This window comes from Priapulus caudatus, unplaced genomic scaffold (genome assembly GCF_000485595.1).
Source record: "Priapulus caudatus unplaced genomic scaffold, Priapulus_caudatus-5.0.1 Scaffold17, whole genome shotgun sequence".
Classification (NCBI taxonomy): domain Eukaryota; kingdom Metazoa; phylum Priapulida; class Priapulimorpha; order Priapulimorphida; family Priapulidae; genus Priapulus; species Priapulus caudatus.
Window position 1 is genome coordinate 1,658,884 of NW_014577078.1, and position 13,980 is coordinate 1,672,863.

The 13,980-nt window shown below is 41.8% G+C and overlaps 1 protein-coding gene across 2 annotated transcripts in view; it reads right to left on the bottom strand.

Moving 5' to 3' along the window:
- The window catches only part of LOC106811022 (glucose-6-phosphate translocase-like), a 17,098-nt gene extending 4,823 nt beyond the window's left edge, over positions 1-12,275 (bottom strand). Inside the window, exons 1-8 of one of the 2 annotated variants that reach the window (XM_014814549.1) lie at positions 12,258-12,275; positions 5,350-5,576; positions 4,302-4,534; positions 3,838-3,973; positions 3,437-3,556; positions 2,913-3,071; positions 1,168-1,256; positions 89-208 (exon numbers count right to left, since the gene is read on the bottom strand). In XM_014814549.1, coding sequence (XP_014670035.1) covers positions 89-208; positions 1,168-1,256; positions 2,913-3,071; positions 3,437-3,556; positions 3,838-3,973; positions 4,302-4,534; positions 5,350-5,494 — 1,002 coding nt within the window. In that variant the 5' untranslated portion in view covers positions 5,495-5,576; positions 12,258-12,275. Of the gene's footprint in view, positions 1-88; positions 209-1,167; positions 1,257-2,912; positions 3,072-3,436; positions 3,557-3,837; positions 3,974-4,301; positions 4,535-5,349; positions 5,577-12,206 lie in introns of both variants that reach the window. The other variant, XM_014814542.1, reaches the window with a different exon arrangement.
- Between the last annotated feature and the right edge of the window lie 1,705 nt (positions 12,276-13,980).

Genomic DNA, 13,980 nt, shown 5'->3' on the forward strand with positions numbered 1-13,980 from the left:
ATATATATATATATATCAGTGTGTGGGCATGTGTACGTGCGTGCGTGCATGCGTGTGCGTTATCTATAACTATCTTGTTTACATTTACCTCAGATGAGTCCTTGTTCACAATGTAGACAAGTGCATGAAACAGTGTAAACACAACTCCAACAAATATCAGCACGCCAATCATTCTTGGACTGCTGTCACTCGTGTCACCTCGACTTTTCTGAAAACAGAACCATATTAATAAACTAACAAGATATCATGGAAGGTCTCAATTTGTATAGTTTTGAGCTATCTCTGGGACTATGGTAGATTTCTCATATATTGAGGATCTGACTGAAGCTCCTGTTGAAGTGCTAAAACACTTTGTCATCTTTATACATATACAACATGTGCCTCAAAAACACAATCTGCCTGTTTCGCAAGTGACCTCTATCAGTGATAACAAAATCTGGTTTGATTTGACCAGTTGGCTTGGAGCACATCAAATTCAAATGAAAGCGTCAATGACACTATAGCTCACCTTGGGTGTGATAGAAGAGGGAGATGATATTTAATATTTGGTAAGTGTTTCATTTATGACGGACCGAAATGTGATCAAATGTCCTTATTCCCTGTTTTATACTAATAGAAATGTTACTGTTTTAATTGTTTCAGGGTTAGTTTTGATGCGGAAATAAATGTTTCAGATGTGAAAGTCTGAAATTTGGGCGAGAGATGACGCTATGCCTAAATGATCGCCATTTTGATTTTCGATTATCGCGCAAATAAAAGTAAAATATTCCAGTCAAATTACTGTAACGAAGAATCTAAAACACAATATTACACGTAGGTATGAATAGGTAGGTAGGTAGGTAGGTAGATAGGTAGGTAAGTAAATTTAACAAAATCGAATTAATCTAGATGGCCATTTCCATTTTTGCCAAAAAGTGGGCGTGGCACGAAAGTAGGTTGACGGGCGTGCTCCAAAATAGGACGTTCAACTCTCTCCCATAGGAGTAACAACTGTATGCAATTTGAAACATGTGGGTCAAGCGTTTCCTGAGTTATCGTTGACCGTAGCCAAATGTTGACGGACAGACGGACGGACGTACGACGGATGACACCCCATAGCAATAGCTCATCTTGACGATGTCAAGGCGAGCTAAAAATATAGTAATTTAGCATTTACAGAGAGTATACCTTTCTCCTCACTAGCCAATCTGTTAGGTAACCAGCAATGACGCTGCCAATAACACCTCCAGTTTCTACACTGCTGATAAATGCACTTCCTATAGAACAGAACAATACAAATGTTTAATGAAGCATTTTCCCTGCTTGAAAGTGTGATTAATCTAAAATAGCACAATAAAAACATTAACATAGCTGCAAAAAGGTTAACACCTTACTAGAATAAATTTTTTTTAAAAATATCAATCCATATAATAGGTGAAGATTTGTAAAAGTCTAAAGGTAAATTTGGTTCTAGGTTTAATAAAACAAGTGCCGCAGAGCGACAGCGCTCATCTAACCTCTACTGCGGTGACTCTGTGGTGGAGTGGTGGGATTCTAGTAAACCCTGTTAGCCCCAAATGTGTTCACATACACGCCGAAACAGTGGAATGCACAGGGATGGTATCAGGAACCTTCTCAAAAGAATGTTCGTTGGGATCGTTATGAAAGTTGCCACGAGATGGCGCGTACGTTTAAGTGTCTTCAGATTAAAGATGGAAGCTCCCATCATACGTAGTAGCAACAACTATTTGCAAGACAGAATAGGTAAGCACTCATCCATTTACCTACGCAAGCCTACAGGCTGCAAATTGCAATAGAGAGCTGCCACCTGTAAGCAATTAACGCAGGCAAAAACTGCACCAACACATGCACTGGCAGCAGCCACTGGCAGTGGCATACGTTACATGTAACATACTGACAGTACAGAATGACATAGAAATTATACGATTTAAGGAACATACACCTTCTTTAACCAAATTTAGCTTTTGAAATTTCACTGTGACATTGTAGCCTCATACATCCAGGCATGTATAGATTCTACTAGCAAACCCGGCAGTCAAATTCTTTCTAACACAGTAACAGTTAACAAATCCATGTTTAACCCTCCTCTTGAGGGTCAAAAGGTTATCCGACACTTACTCTTCGCATGTCAGCAGAAGGGACATTTCATGGTCCTTTCAATAAAGCCATAAAAATGCTAGGTCACCGCTGAAACAAAAAAGTTTTTCAATCGCTCCGTCAGACCATGTCCTCAGAAAATGTCTAAAATCTGCCCTGTGCCCACTGACCTTTGACCTGTGACCTCCAATTTCGGCACAGTGATGGCTTTTCCTACCATGATGCTATACACCGACTATCACGAGCCTAGGTCGAGCCGTTTAGATTTGTGCCGCAATTCTGCATTTCCTCCCTATACCTTAAGTTAAGGAGTGAATGTTCCCCCTTATTTTACACCTCTTGACCTTTGACCTTTGACCCCCAGCTTCGACAGCCCAACTCGTTTTGACGATCCCCCCCAATGTGCCGAATATCGTGACCGTACGTCGAGCGGTTAAGATTTGTGCCCAACTGTTGACGGACGACCGGACGACCGGACGGACGATCAAGCGATTCTACAAGCTGCATCTGACTATGTCAGATGAGCTAACAACTGAATAACAAACAGAGTCAACAGACACATGAGCAAATAATAACCATTAAAGATAACTCTGACTATTTTGCATGTATTACTCTTCTAGTACTTAAATTGACGAAAATATTAATCTGGTCCACCCTTTTCTAGGTTTGGGCAAGTTTTAAAATGCTCGTCTTGTGACAACAACATCCACAATGATAATGATTGCATATTATAGATTTTATTTCACGAGACATAGCCTCGAAACTTGTAATCATATGAGAGAGGAAAAGTAAATGTAATTGGACTCTAGTAATACCTAGGTACTGGCTTCCGCCAAGTTCTTGTATAACATACAACTGTCCCCAGTCACTTGCAGCAGTCTTAGAAGCATATACAATAAGATAGCCGATACATAGTAGCCACAGGAATGGACTTTTCAGTAAATCTTTCCAAGTAGACTCCGACTGAACAGTATCTGAAAACACAAATCATATCCATGTCATCAGGAGTGAATAAAACTGAATTGATTTTTATTCACTCCTGATGTTCTTACATATTAGATAACTTCTCCCCCTACTACCTCTCTAGATCCCTCAACCTCATCATTTTTTTCCTCCTCCCTCAATATTCGGCACCAGGAATCATATTATGTTATGAAGTATGTGTATATAATAATATATGTGTGAAATTTGTCATTATTAGCTCCTGATATTAACAATACAAATTATATATTTATTTATTTATTAAAATGCAGAGTATGTAATAGTTATGTCTCCCTCACATATGTACATTATTCTCAAATTAATCACACATTTGTATGTAAACCAGTAGATTCCGCACCAGCATCACCCTTCTTGGATTTCTGAGTTGTATCCTTGACGATGTTTTCCAGCCCAACGTCAGAAGGCTTGTCGACCACAAACAGCACAGCGACTGCAGCCAGGCCGAGTGATATCACTCCTACAAAAGAAAAAAAATAGGTGCTGCACATATATTCAATGATTATACATTCATCATATATTGATTGCCATCAATGACAATGATGCTATGCCATGGTGCATATACCATATCTGCCATAAATCGACAACTAATTTGCTACCCAATTGAAGTGGTAAAGAGTCAAACAAGAAGGTAATGGTTAATTAGCACAATATGACCAAAGATTGAATGTCAACTAGATGTGTATATTTCAAAAACAATAGCATCACTCAGTAAAGTCTCTCAAATTTGCTGGTATTTACCTGGCAGTTGGAGACTGTATCTCCAGCCAAAATTTGTGATAAGGAATGCTGCCACTAGGGGTGCCACGCTGCCTGACACATTTTGGCTGGTTGAAAGAATACTCCACCATGTCCCAAACTGTGCTGGGTTCCACCACTGTCAATACAATATTATTGTAATATGGTACACGTAGAGATGGCTGCATTCAAAAATTCATAAACAACACATCAATTTTGTCTCAAGAGCTCTAAAAGGATTTCTACGTACATTTGATTTAATATGCGAGCACCACGAACCATTGTATTTAGTCCACCTTTTGTAGTACAACTATATAGAGAATTATATACACACTATATTATATAACTTCCACCTAGCTTAACAAACATATGGTATGAATGTGAACGAGCTACGCAGACATTAAGGTGTAAATGTAGATAGGAGTTCCACGACACAAATCAGCATGTCTATTAATTCCCCAACTTACCTGCCTAAGCACCTTTGCACAGGATGGCCACCCACAACCTTGCGCTAGTCCACACATAAACCATAGTGCAGTGAACATCATGACATCATTGCACAAAGGAAGCACAAGAACAACCAGTCCACTGACGAATAGGCCAGAAGCAAATAGTATCTTGGCACTTATCTTGTCAGATAGGACACCACCAAGGAACTTGCTAACAGCATACGCAGTTGTTTGACTCGTAACTATAAGACCTGCAATTATAAGGAAGACTAATGTACAGAACACAATAAGTGCAGGCATTTGTGTAATAAAAATAACAGAGAAACCCATACGTTTTCATTAAGGACTAAAAGAGCTCTAATTTAGAATAAGGTATATATATACTGCTAAATGCAACATACACTTGTTCAAATATTCTGAACTGCATCGGGCCCAAATGAATCTGTATCAGAGGGTGTTATTTGCAGAATTGTCATTGTAATACCATCTCACATAGAAATGCAAATTTATGCCAGAGCTAAACAATTCACCAAACAACTTTTAAGCCTAGTTATTTTTGCTATCTATTTGCATGCAACGACAATATTTACTGTGTTTTCATATCAGTAGTTTCTAGTCAAAAATATGCACTTCAATGATATATATATGGAATTACAATGACCTCTGGTGGAAGTCACCAACCTTTTATCTAAAGATAAACCCGTAGAGTATCACCGATTCAATTCGCACTAGTTTAAACACCCTTTACGCAGCAGGCCTTTTCACAATGATAGTTGTCAAGGATTCGTGTTTTTATAAGATCATTTCCCCCAAGTAGCTCGTGACACGTCTATCGAAATTCTATTGTTCATGATATCCAGAAAATTTCTGCACTACCAGTGTAAACAAACTTAATGTAAACGTCCATTGTCCTTACGAAAACCTTATAGTTTTTAATGTTAAGAGAGTTTGCCCAAAGTATCTTAGTATGTGTCACAAATTAAGATAATTTTATCACTGTTCACAAGGATCTATGGACCATTCACATATCAACACAGTTATAGATACCCCAGTGTTATTTGCTCACCCAACTGGCTCTTGTCGAAGCCTTCCTCAATAAGAGCTGGGAAAGCATATGTGAATGAGCGCCGATCATACATGTAGGTCATGTAGCCCACATACATGCTCACAAATATTGCAAGCTGATATTTGAAGAACCCCTCAGAAGCCATCTTTAATCTTTTTTTACTAGTCGAGCTGTCCACAACCAGCCACACACACTGTCGATCATGTGGTTTCTCAGGTTGATAAAATCTGCAAGCAAAATTCGATAGGAACTTAAACATGAGTGCAAATATGACATAAAAATGGGCCGTTTTCAGTTGAGGAGTAGAGGATATTCAGTTGTTTGGGGTATATTGATACATCCACGTGAATTATGAATATATAAGTCCATCCACTAGCTTGTTTTCAAGTATGTACTTTTTATACACTTGCGTTACCGCGCGTATGTTAAACAGTGATACAGGGAGGAAGTCGCGGAGGAGGGGGAGAACGTGGGGGAGGAGGTGGAGGAGAAGGAGGAAAGGAGGAGAGGAGGAAGAGAGGAGAAGGAAAGGAGGAGAGGAGGAGAGGAGGTGGAGGAGAGGTGGAGGAGAGGAGGTAAGGGAGAAGAGAAGAAGCAGAGAGGAGGAGGAGGGAAGGCGAGAGAGCGAGTAGGAGGGACCATGGAGGAGATGAGAGGAAGAGGAGAGGAGGGGAGGAGGAGGGAGGAGGTGAGGAGGAGAGGAGAGGAGGAGAGGAGGAGAGGAGGCGGAACAGAATGAGAGGAGGTGGAGGAGGAGAGGAGGAGGAGGAGAGGAGGAGGAGAGGAGGGAGAGGAGAGGAGAGGAGGAGAAGGAAGAGAAGAGGAAGGGAGGAGAGGAGGTGGAGGAAGAGGAGAGGAGGAGGAGAAAGAGGAAGAGAGGAGGAGGAGAGGAGGAGAAGAAGAGGCGGAGAAGGAGGAAGAGGAGGGGAGGAGGTGGAGGAGGAGAGGAGGGTGGAGGAGAAGAGAGAGGAGGAGAGGAGAGGAGGAAGAAGGAGGTGGAGGAGGAGGGAGAGAGGAGAGGAGGAGAGGAGGAGGAGAGAGGAGGAGGAGGAGAGGAGAGAGGAGGAGGAGAGAGAGGGGAGGAGGAGAGGAGGTGGAGGGAGGAGAGGAAGAAAGAAGGAGAGGCAGGAGAGGGACGAGGAGAGGAGAGGGAGGAGAGGAGGAGAGGAGAAGAGGAGAGGAGGAGAGAGATGAGGAGAGGTGGTGGAGGAGAGCAGGAGGAGAGAGAGGAGAGGAGGAGGAGAGGAGGAGAAGGAAGAGGAGAGGAGGTGGATGAGGAGGAGGAGAGGAGGAGGAGAATCTATGATCTTATTATCCTATATCACTATCTACTGATTAAAGCCGGGTTCTACCATCCCATATCACTCTCTACTGTTTTGAGCGCAAGCTTCTACATTTCATATCACAATCTATTGATTGAAGCCAAAGGTCCTATACCATCCAATATCGCTCTCTATTGTTTGAAGCCAAGCTTTGCTACCATTTCATATCACAATCTATTGATTGCACCAAGGTCCTATACCATCCAATATCGCTCTCTACTGTTGAAGCCAAGCTTCTACCATTTCATATCACAATCTATTGATTGAAGCCAAGGTCCTATACCAGGCTTTCAGATTTGAAAAGTACAGGACTACTAATGACTCCCCTAGGACACCATAGGGGACTTTTCAGCGACTCCATAATCACACCTTAAGAGGCATGATGGAGAGCTGCCACTAAAAAATCCACACCTCTTAAGAGGCATGATGGAGAGCTCCACTAAAAGTCACAGCCTTTAAAGGATGATGGAGAGCTCCTTTGAGGGCTCTCCAATCATGCCTCTTGGGGTGTGATATGAAACCATGACCAATCTCAGTCTAGAAGTGAAATCAAAAACGAAAATTGGGATGTCATGTCAATCTACTGATTATCATTCATCTCACCCTTCATTTATTCAATGGCTTTGTCAGGGATTACATTCTTTTCATCCAACAACCCAACACTAGCACACAGATTATAAAAAGAGTTGATCGGATGTAAAAAAAACTTGTTTTATTTATTCTGTTTCCTCCTTAGAGATTCTAATCCATGTACCTGCATATTTCAGCACAAATATCATCACAATCCATACAAACTAGCCAAATTACTTGTACGTAGTAGCCACGTATGTAGGCCCCTCCATCCCTACGACTTTTCACGTTGGCCAGAAAAACACTTCTCGCGCACGTTATAGTAGAAACGAGCAGGTAACTTGTGGCTACCGTATAGGTACCTGTATTTGGATGCTGTTGTTTAGTTGTATTTATATATATATAAAACCAGAGGGTAGTAACCAGACCTAGTAGCCTCTGCCATACGTTTCCAGTTACTTACACACCACAAAGTTGTTTGTGTGTTGCTAACCTTTTTGTACCCCCCCTACATTGAGAACTCTATGAAGCGCTATTTCAACATATAGATATACTTTTGGTGGCGCGATTTCAACCACTTTTATGAGGCGCGATGATGCGCGCTACCATGGCACATTTTGGGTGCGCGGTGGAGCGCGATCGCGCCCCTTAAAAATGAAAGCCTGCTATACCATCCAATATCACTCTCTACTGTTTGAAGCCAAGCTTCTACCATTTCCTATCACAATCTATTGATTGAAGCCAAGGTCCTACCATCCAATATCACTCTACTGTTTGAAGCCAATTAAGGTCCCTACCATCCAATATCACTCTCTACTGTTTGAAGCCAAGGTCCTACCATCCAATATCATTCTCTACTGATTGAAGCCAGGGTCCTACCATCCCATATCACTACTGTTTGAAGCCAAGTTTCTAACATTTCATATTACTATCTACTGAATGAAGCCAAGTTCCTATCGTTCCATACCAGTCTCTATCATAAACCATGTCTTTATACGTATGAAGATTTTTAGAATTGTATCTCAACTCGTTCGCGTTCCATGTGTAGTAACTGCACTTTCTTACCGGGCCATAGCAACGCTGCCTGTAAAGCTATGGGCATTACCGCGAGTGCATATTTGCTAATTAATTAGGCTAATTGTGCGTCAATAAACTCGACACTCACAGAGATTATTGCTAAGACATGTATCATCATGCATGTAGAATTCTAGAAGCCTATCTGGGCATTACCGCGCGTGAATGACAGCTAATTAACTAGAAAGGGCAGTTGTCGCCAACTACATGTACCCCGTGTTCTCTCCCAAAATGTGTAAGTATAACGATGTTTGGACGCGCTAGGTCAATTAGGGGCAGAGATTATAGAGGCGGAAGGGAAAATGATCAAAGGTCAAGGTAAAGGTCAAATAAAGGTTGTAGTGACCTGGTTTTGATACGCGACACACCTTCTTCCCCCAAGATTGTATAGTAATACGCAATTGGTAGCGCTAGGTAAATAAGCAGGCCGAGTTATAGAGGCGGAAGGGAAATACGATCAAGGTCAAAGTAAGGTCAAATAAAAGGTCGTAGTGACGCTTGGTTTGGTAAGCGCTAGTCAATTAGGAGGCCTGAGTTAGACGAGCAGAAGGCAAATGTGATGCAAAGGTTACAGTAAAGGTCAAATGAAAGGGTCGCAGTGATCGGCTGGTGTTGTACGGCCTGCTCACCTTCTCCCCAAGATGGTAAGTATACCAAGTTGTGGTAGGCTAGGTCAATTAGGGACCCGAGTTAGAGAGTCAGAATGGAAATATGATCAAGGTCAAGGTAAAGGTCAAATAAAGGTCGCCAGTGACCTGGTTTTTGTCACTCATGGCACACCTTCTCTCCCCAAAGATTGTGTAAGTATAACGCAAGTTTGGTCATGCTAGGTCAATTAGAGGTCGAGTTTACTAGTAGTGCGGAAGGGAAATTCTTCTGCGGCGGACCCGCGAGCGGCGGGCAGCGGCAGCGGCTGGGGACACGGGCCCGAAACGATAGTATCTCGGGCCAAACGTTCGTCGCGAGGGATACAACTTAGACTAAATCGTGGCGTCATAAACTCGACGACTCTCACGAGAGATTATTGGCTAAGTACATGTATCATCATATGCAATGTAGACATTCTAGAAGAACGTAACTTCATATTAGTTCTGCGAAGATATGAATAGTAAAGTACACTTTCCTACTGGCATACGCCCTACTATGCCTGGCATGAAGCCTATGAGCATTACGCGCGGTAAATTACAGCTAATTAATTAGACTAATCGTGTGTCAGATAAACTACGCGACACTGCACGAGGGATCATTGGCTAAGATATGTATGCAGGGGCGTCAGCGTACGAGGGGCAACGGGGGAGCGCCGGCCCTCCCACTTTTTTTTTTTTTTTGGCAAGACAAATATATGTCTATATGTATTTTGGTATGAATCGGAAAGAAATGCAAGAAAAGAAAGAGGGAATAAGGAAGAGAGGGAGGGAAACGAGCGAAAGAAGAGTGTTTATCCACCATTTTCCATCTGCCTACTGGAAAATTACAAAAGCGTTTGACGAGTCCGCTCTAGCCTTACTCTAGTAGCAAACAGACATGCACAGCGGCCGACATTTGCCCGACATACCGTGCGGACTTTCGGGCGCCTGATCCTGGTGCTTCGGAGGCTCGATGCGGGTGCCGATATCAGTACGCGTACTTGCATATGCACACACTGTACTTATAACTGCACTACGCACGCGTACGCCACAGCTTCAAGTACGCGCAGCACGCAGAGCATAAGCACGGCTGAATTAACGCAGACCGGTATACCCTTTCCGGAACCGTACGGCGGCAGGTAAGTTCCGGCAGTAACCTGGGGACATAGACCCTATGAGGCATTAGTTTTATGTATATATTTATATAGTTCCTTTATTCATTTTCGTTTAGTTTGGCACCTTAGTTCTTGAGTCTTTTTAATTAATAAATAGTTGATGTATTCTTTATGTAATATCTCATAGGCAGCTTGGGTTTTAAGGCAAACTGTTGTCACAACATGAAGATAAACTAAAGATAAAAGGCTAGTCGAGTGAGTGTATACAGTGTTTAAATTATCATTCCAGCACATGTTATTTTTTGACTATTACAGGTTGAAGAAAATGGAAAATTTCTGTACGCCCTGAAAAAGATTCACTATTTTCATATCTACTTTATTCCTATACATGGTATTCATATTGATGGCTAATTATTATACTTCAGCTATAGTTGACATGTACATAGACATGTACGTGAAAAGGTGTTGATTCCGTTTTTCTTCCATTTAAACATTTTAAATTTTACGGTGACATTCGATGTGGCACCGACAGAAATCGCTCCCCTTTCAAGTGCAAAATTGAAAAACAGCTCCCTTGCCACCCCACGCCCGCTCGGTCGCCTGCTCCTCGTGGGCCCTTCGCGCCCGCAATAACTCAGCCCCCCGGCCATGGTCACTTCATTCTCTCATGTAAATTGGCCCCCCACTTTTAAAAACCGTGGCGCCGCCTGTGTATAAATATGCATGTAGAATTATGATAATGTATCTCATACAGCTTTCGCCGAGATATGAGCAGGTAATATAACTTTCCTACCGACGCAATGACGGGCTACTATGGGGCCTGTATAAGCCTATGGGCATTACGCGCGGAATAACAGCTAATTAATTAGTCTAATCGTGCGTCAAGAAAACTCGAACACTCACAAGAGATTATTGGCTAAGACATGTATGCGATCATGGCATGTAAAAATTCTAAGAAACGTACTCAATAGTTTCGCGAGATTGATAGGTAAATATTACTGAGCACCATTGGAGCACGACATCTTAGTCAAGCAACAATAGCTAAAAACATATGGAATTTTATTTCTGCTTTATTTTGCCTGCGCTTTTCATACCACAATTAATGCAGAATGATTCAAAGCACTTCCCTTCTTTTTCAGATATCAAGCAGTTTTGTTAGCGATGTAAAATTTTGATTTCTTCAAGTTCAAGTCCTGCCATTGTTCAATGAATCAGAAGAAAAGAAAAGCAAATAAAGAATAAATAGGCCAAATTCGCTAAATTGTTTTCTGTGTTTTTTTATTTTTGTAAAATTTCGAAATGGGCACTTTGAAATCTAGACCGTATTTCCAAACGGCAAATACGGTCTCGAAATCGGCCCTGGGGTTTGGGCAGGTATGCAGGCGCGGCCAGCTGGCGGGTTGGCAGTGCGTCGGGTTGATCTAAGGCGCGTTCACACTGACGTTTTTGGCCAGAGCGCTAATTACCGTGCCAAGAATTTGGCCGAGCCGAGGCGTTCACGACGGACGTTTTTGCCGCCGAGCCTAATTAGCCCGAGGCGCAGATTTGGCCCCATCGAAAAAACGTCGGACCAGGCCCGACCAAATTTTAGCAGCAGGCTTTCGGCGAGCGTAGAGAGTAGAAGATTACTAGAATTGCGTTGAAACATATAAAAAGTCTAACTTTATAAACAGTATAAAATTTTCCAAAACAGTATAAAAAGTTCCAAACAGTATAAAAATTCGAAAAATGTTGATCAGGATGCAGCCGGTTTTCAAGATTGAATATTCAAGGATCGGAACGTAAGTAGAACACTCTAAATAGTAAACAACGCCATCCTCGCGACATACTGCGGCATACTGCCACATTCTCTGTGAGATATTTGCTGCAATTTAAAATTTATTTGAATTTGAATTTGAATTTGAAGACAGGTATTCCACATTGCGTAGCGTGTGCCACGCGCCGAGCCAAAATTGGCCGCGAGCCTAAATCTAGCCCATTTTGGCTCGAGCCCAATCATGACCGGTGTGAACGCGGCTCTATCTCAGTATTCGCAAATCCTCATAAACATGTAAACAAATTAAAATAAATCCGTCAAACAAGAACAGCGCAAACAACAACATTCATTCAAATCATAATGTTGTCATGAATTAAGTTACTTAATTATCAACCATCTACTCTAGTCTTGAAGACTTGAATGTTCGTCGATGTCGAATACTTACCACGGGCGCTGACATGCTGCGTGAGGATGACGTCATAAAAATATTTTGGTGGCCATGTGATCTCACACATCCAATAGAAATATTTTTATTCAAATTCAGCTTAGCGATAGGTTGGCTGCTGATAATTATCATAGACTCAGAATATTATTATTATTTATATATTACTAGCTGCGGGTACCCGCTGCGCTGGGTAAAATCGTGCTACTAATTCATACTACTAATAATGGACACAATAGAAGACATTGGGTAAAAATCGACATTAACATTGGCACACAAATATCAATAATTTACAAATCAGTCTAATAAGAAATAAGCGATGGGGAAAAGAACTGCTTACGTAGACATTTTTATATGACAGGCAGCAACCGCAACTTAGAACCCCTGGGAACATAAATAGTAATATGGTGTAAATAACAAAAAGTTATTATTATAATAACAGCATGTACGAATGGGTTGGAACTTTTCAATTTCAAAGCCTCTGCTAACAATGTTTTTCGTGTTAATTCTCTGTGACAATATGTAGAGATTCCTGGCGTTCGATCACTGTTGAGCTCCCCACGTACAGCTATAGCATTGTGAGATCGTACCACGAATAAAAGAAATTCCATATATATTAGAAGAGGACAGGCCGCGAGTGAGGGTCTGTTGTCCACTGGGATATTGTCTCGTGAATGCTTGCGCGCAACCATGCACATTTTTAATTAAAGAAATTTTTGTAATTGAATTCAAGAAAATGCTAGCTTTGAATGGTACATATGCATTCTGAGATCGCAGCAACTGAAACTCGTGAACTCAGAGTGTTAGTAGTACGCTCTGACTGGTCTGGTTATCTCTGTTTAGTATTGATTTCGGCGTTTCGCTTATCACAATACCAGCAGCTGATGAGATCATGAGGTGAGGGCAAGAAGATAGTCATAGGTTTTTTCTGTTCTGTGGGCAGCAGCTGTGCAGGGAGTGCTGAATTGTGTGAAGATTGACGAATTAACTGGTTTGTTCAGGAATTTTCGGTGAGTTTGAACAGTTTTGACAGGTTTTGCGGACAGTGACAGGAACACTCCCGGTATAACAGATGGCAAGGCCAGCGAGTGGGGAAATTTTGAATTATAAACAGAATGTTTACTCCCACTGTTACGCATGCTAACCTCAGGGTAGTAGGGTATACTGTTACAGTCCTAACCTCTCAACTGGTTTCTCTGTCTGCTTCTGGCTGAACTGGTTGACTGGGTGGTTAGTTTTTAAGTTATTGGTTTCGGTTTCACAATAGCAGCAGCTGCGTGAGTAGGCAGAATATGAATTTACTCATCCTCGCTGGTTGTGGTTTGTTTTTAGTATTTGCTTTCGGTTTCACACGCAGCATGATTGAGGGGTTTTTCACGGAATTTTTTGGTGAGTTTGACGGTTTGACAGGTTTTTTTTTCAGCCTACGAACACTCCCCGGTATAAGAGATGGCGCTGGAAAATTGCATCCAATCGGCTTGGGGCGTTGGCCCCGGCCTATAGGGAAGATCACCATTACATACGACTCAAATATATATTTAGATGATTTATATTGTTATTCTTACTATAGTCTGATATCCAGGGCAGACTAAATGATTTTTAGCAAGGACCAGCGGGGCGTGTACGTGTCTCTCCGCATGTGGATATACCGATTAGTATAAGAGGTGGTGGCCGAATGCACATGTGGTGCGTGGTGTGCAAAGTAACTAAATAATAGCCCTCGCAC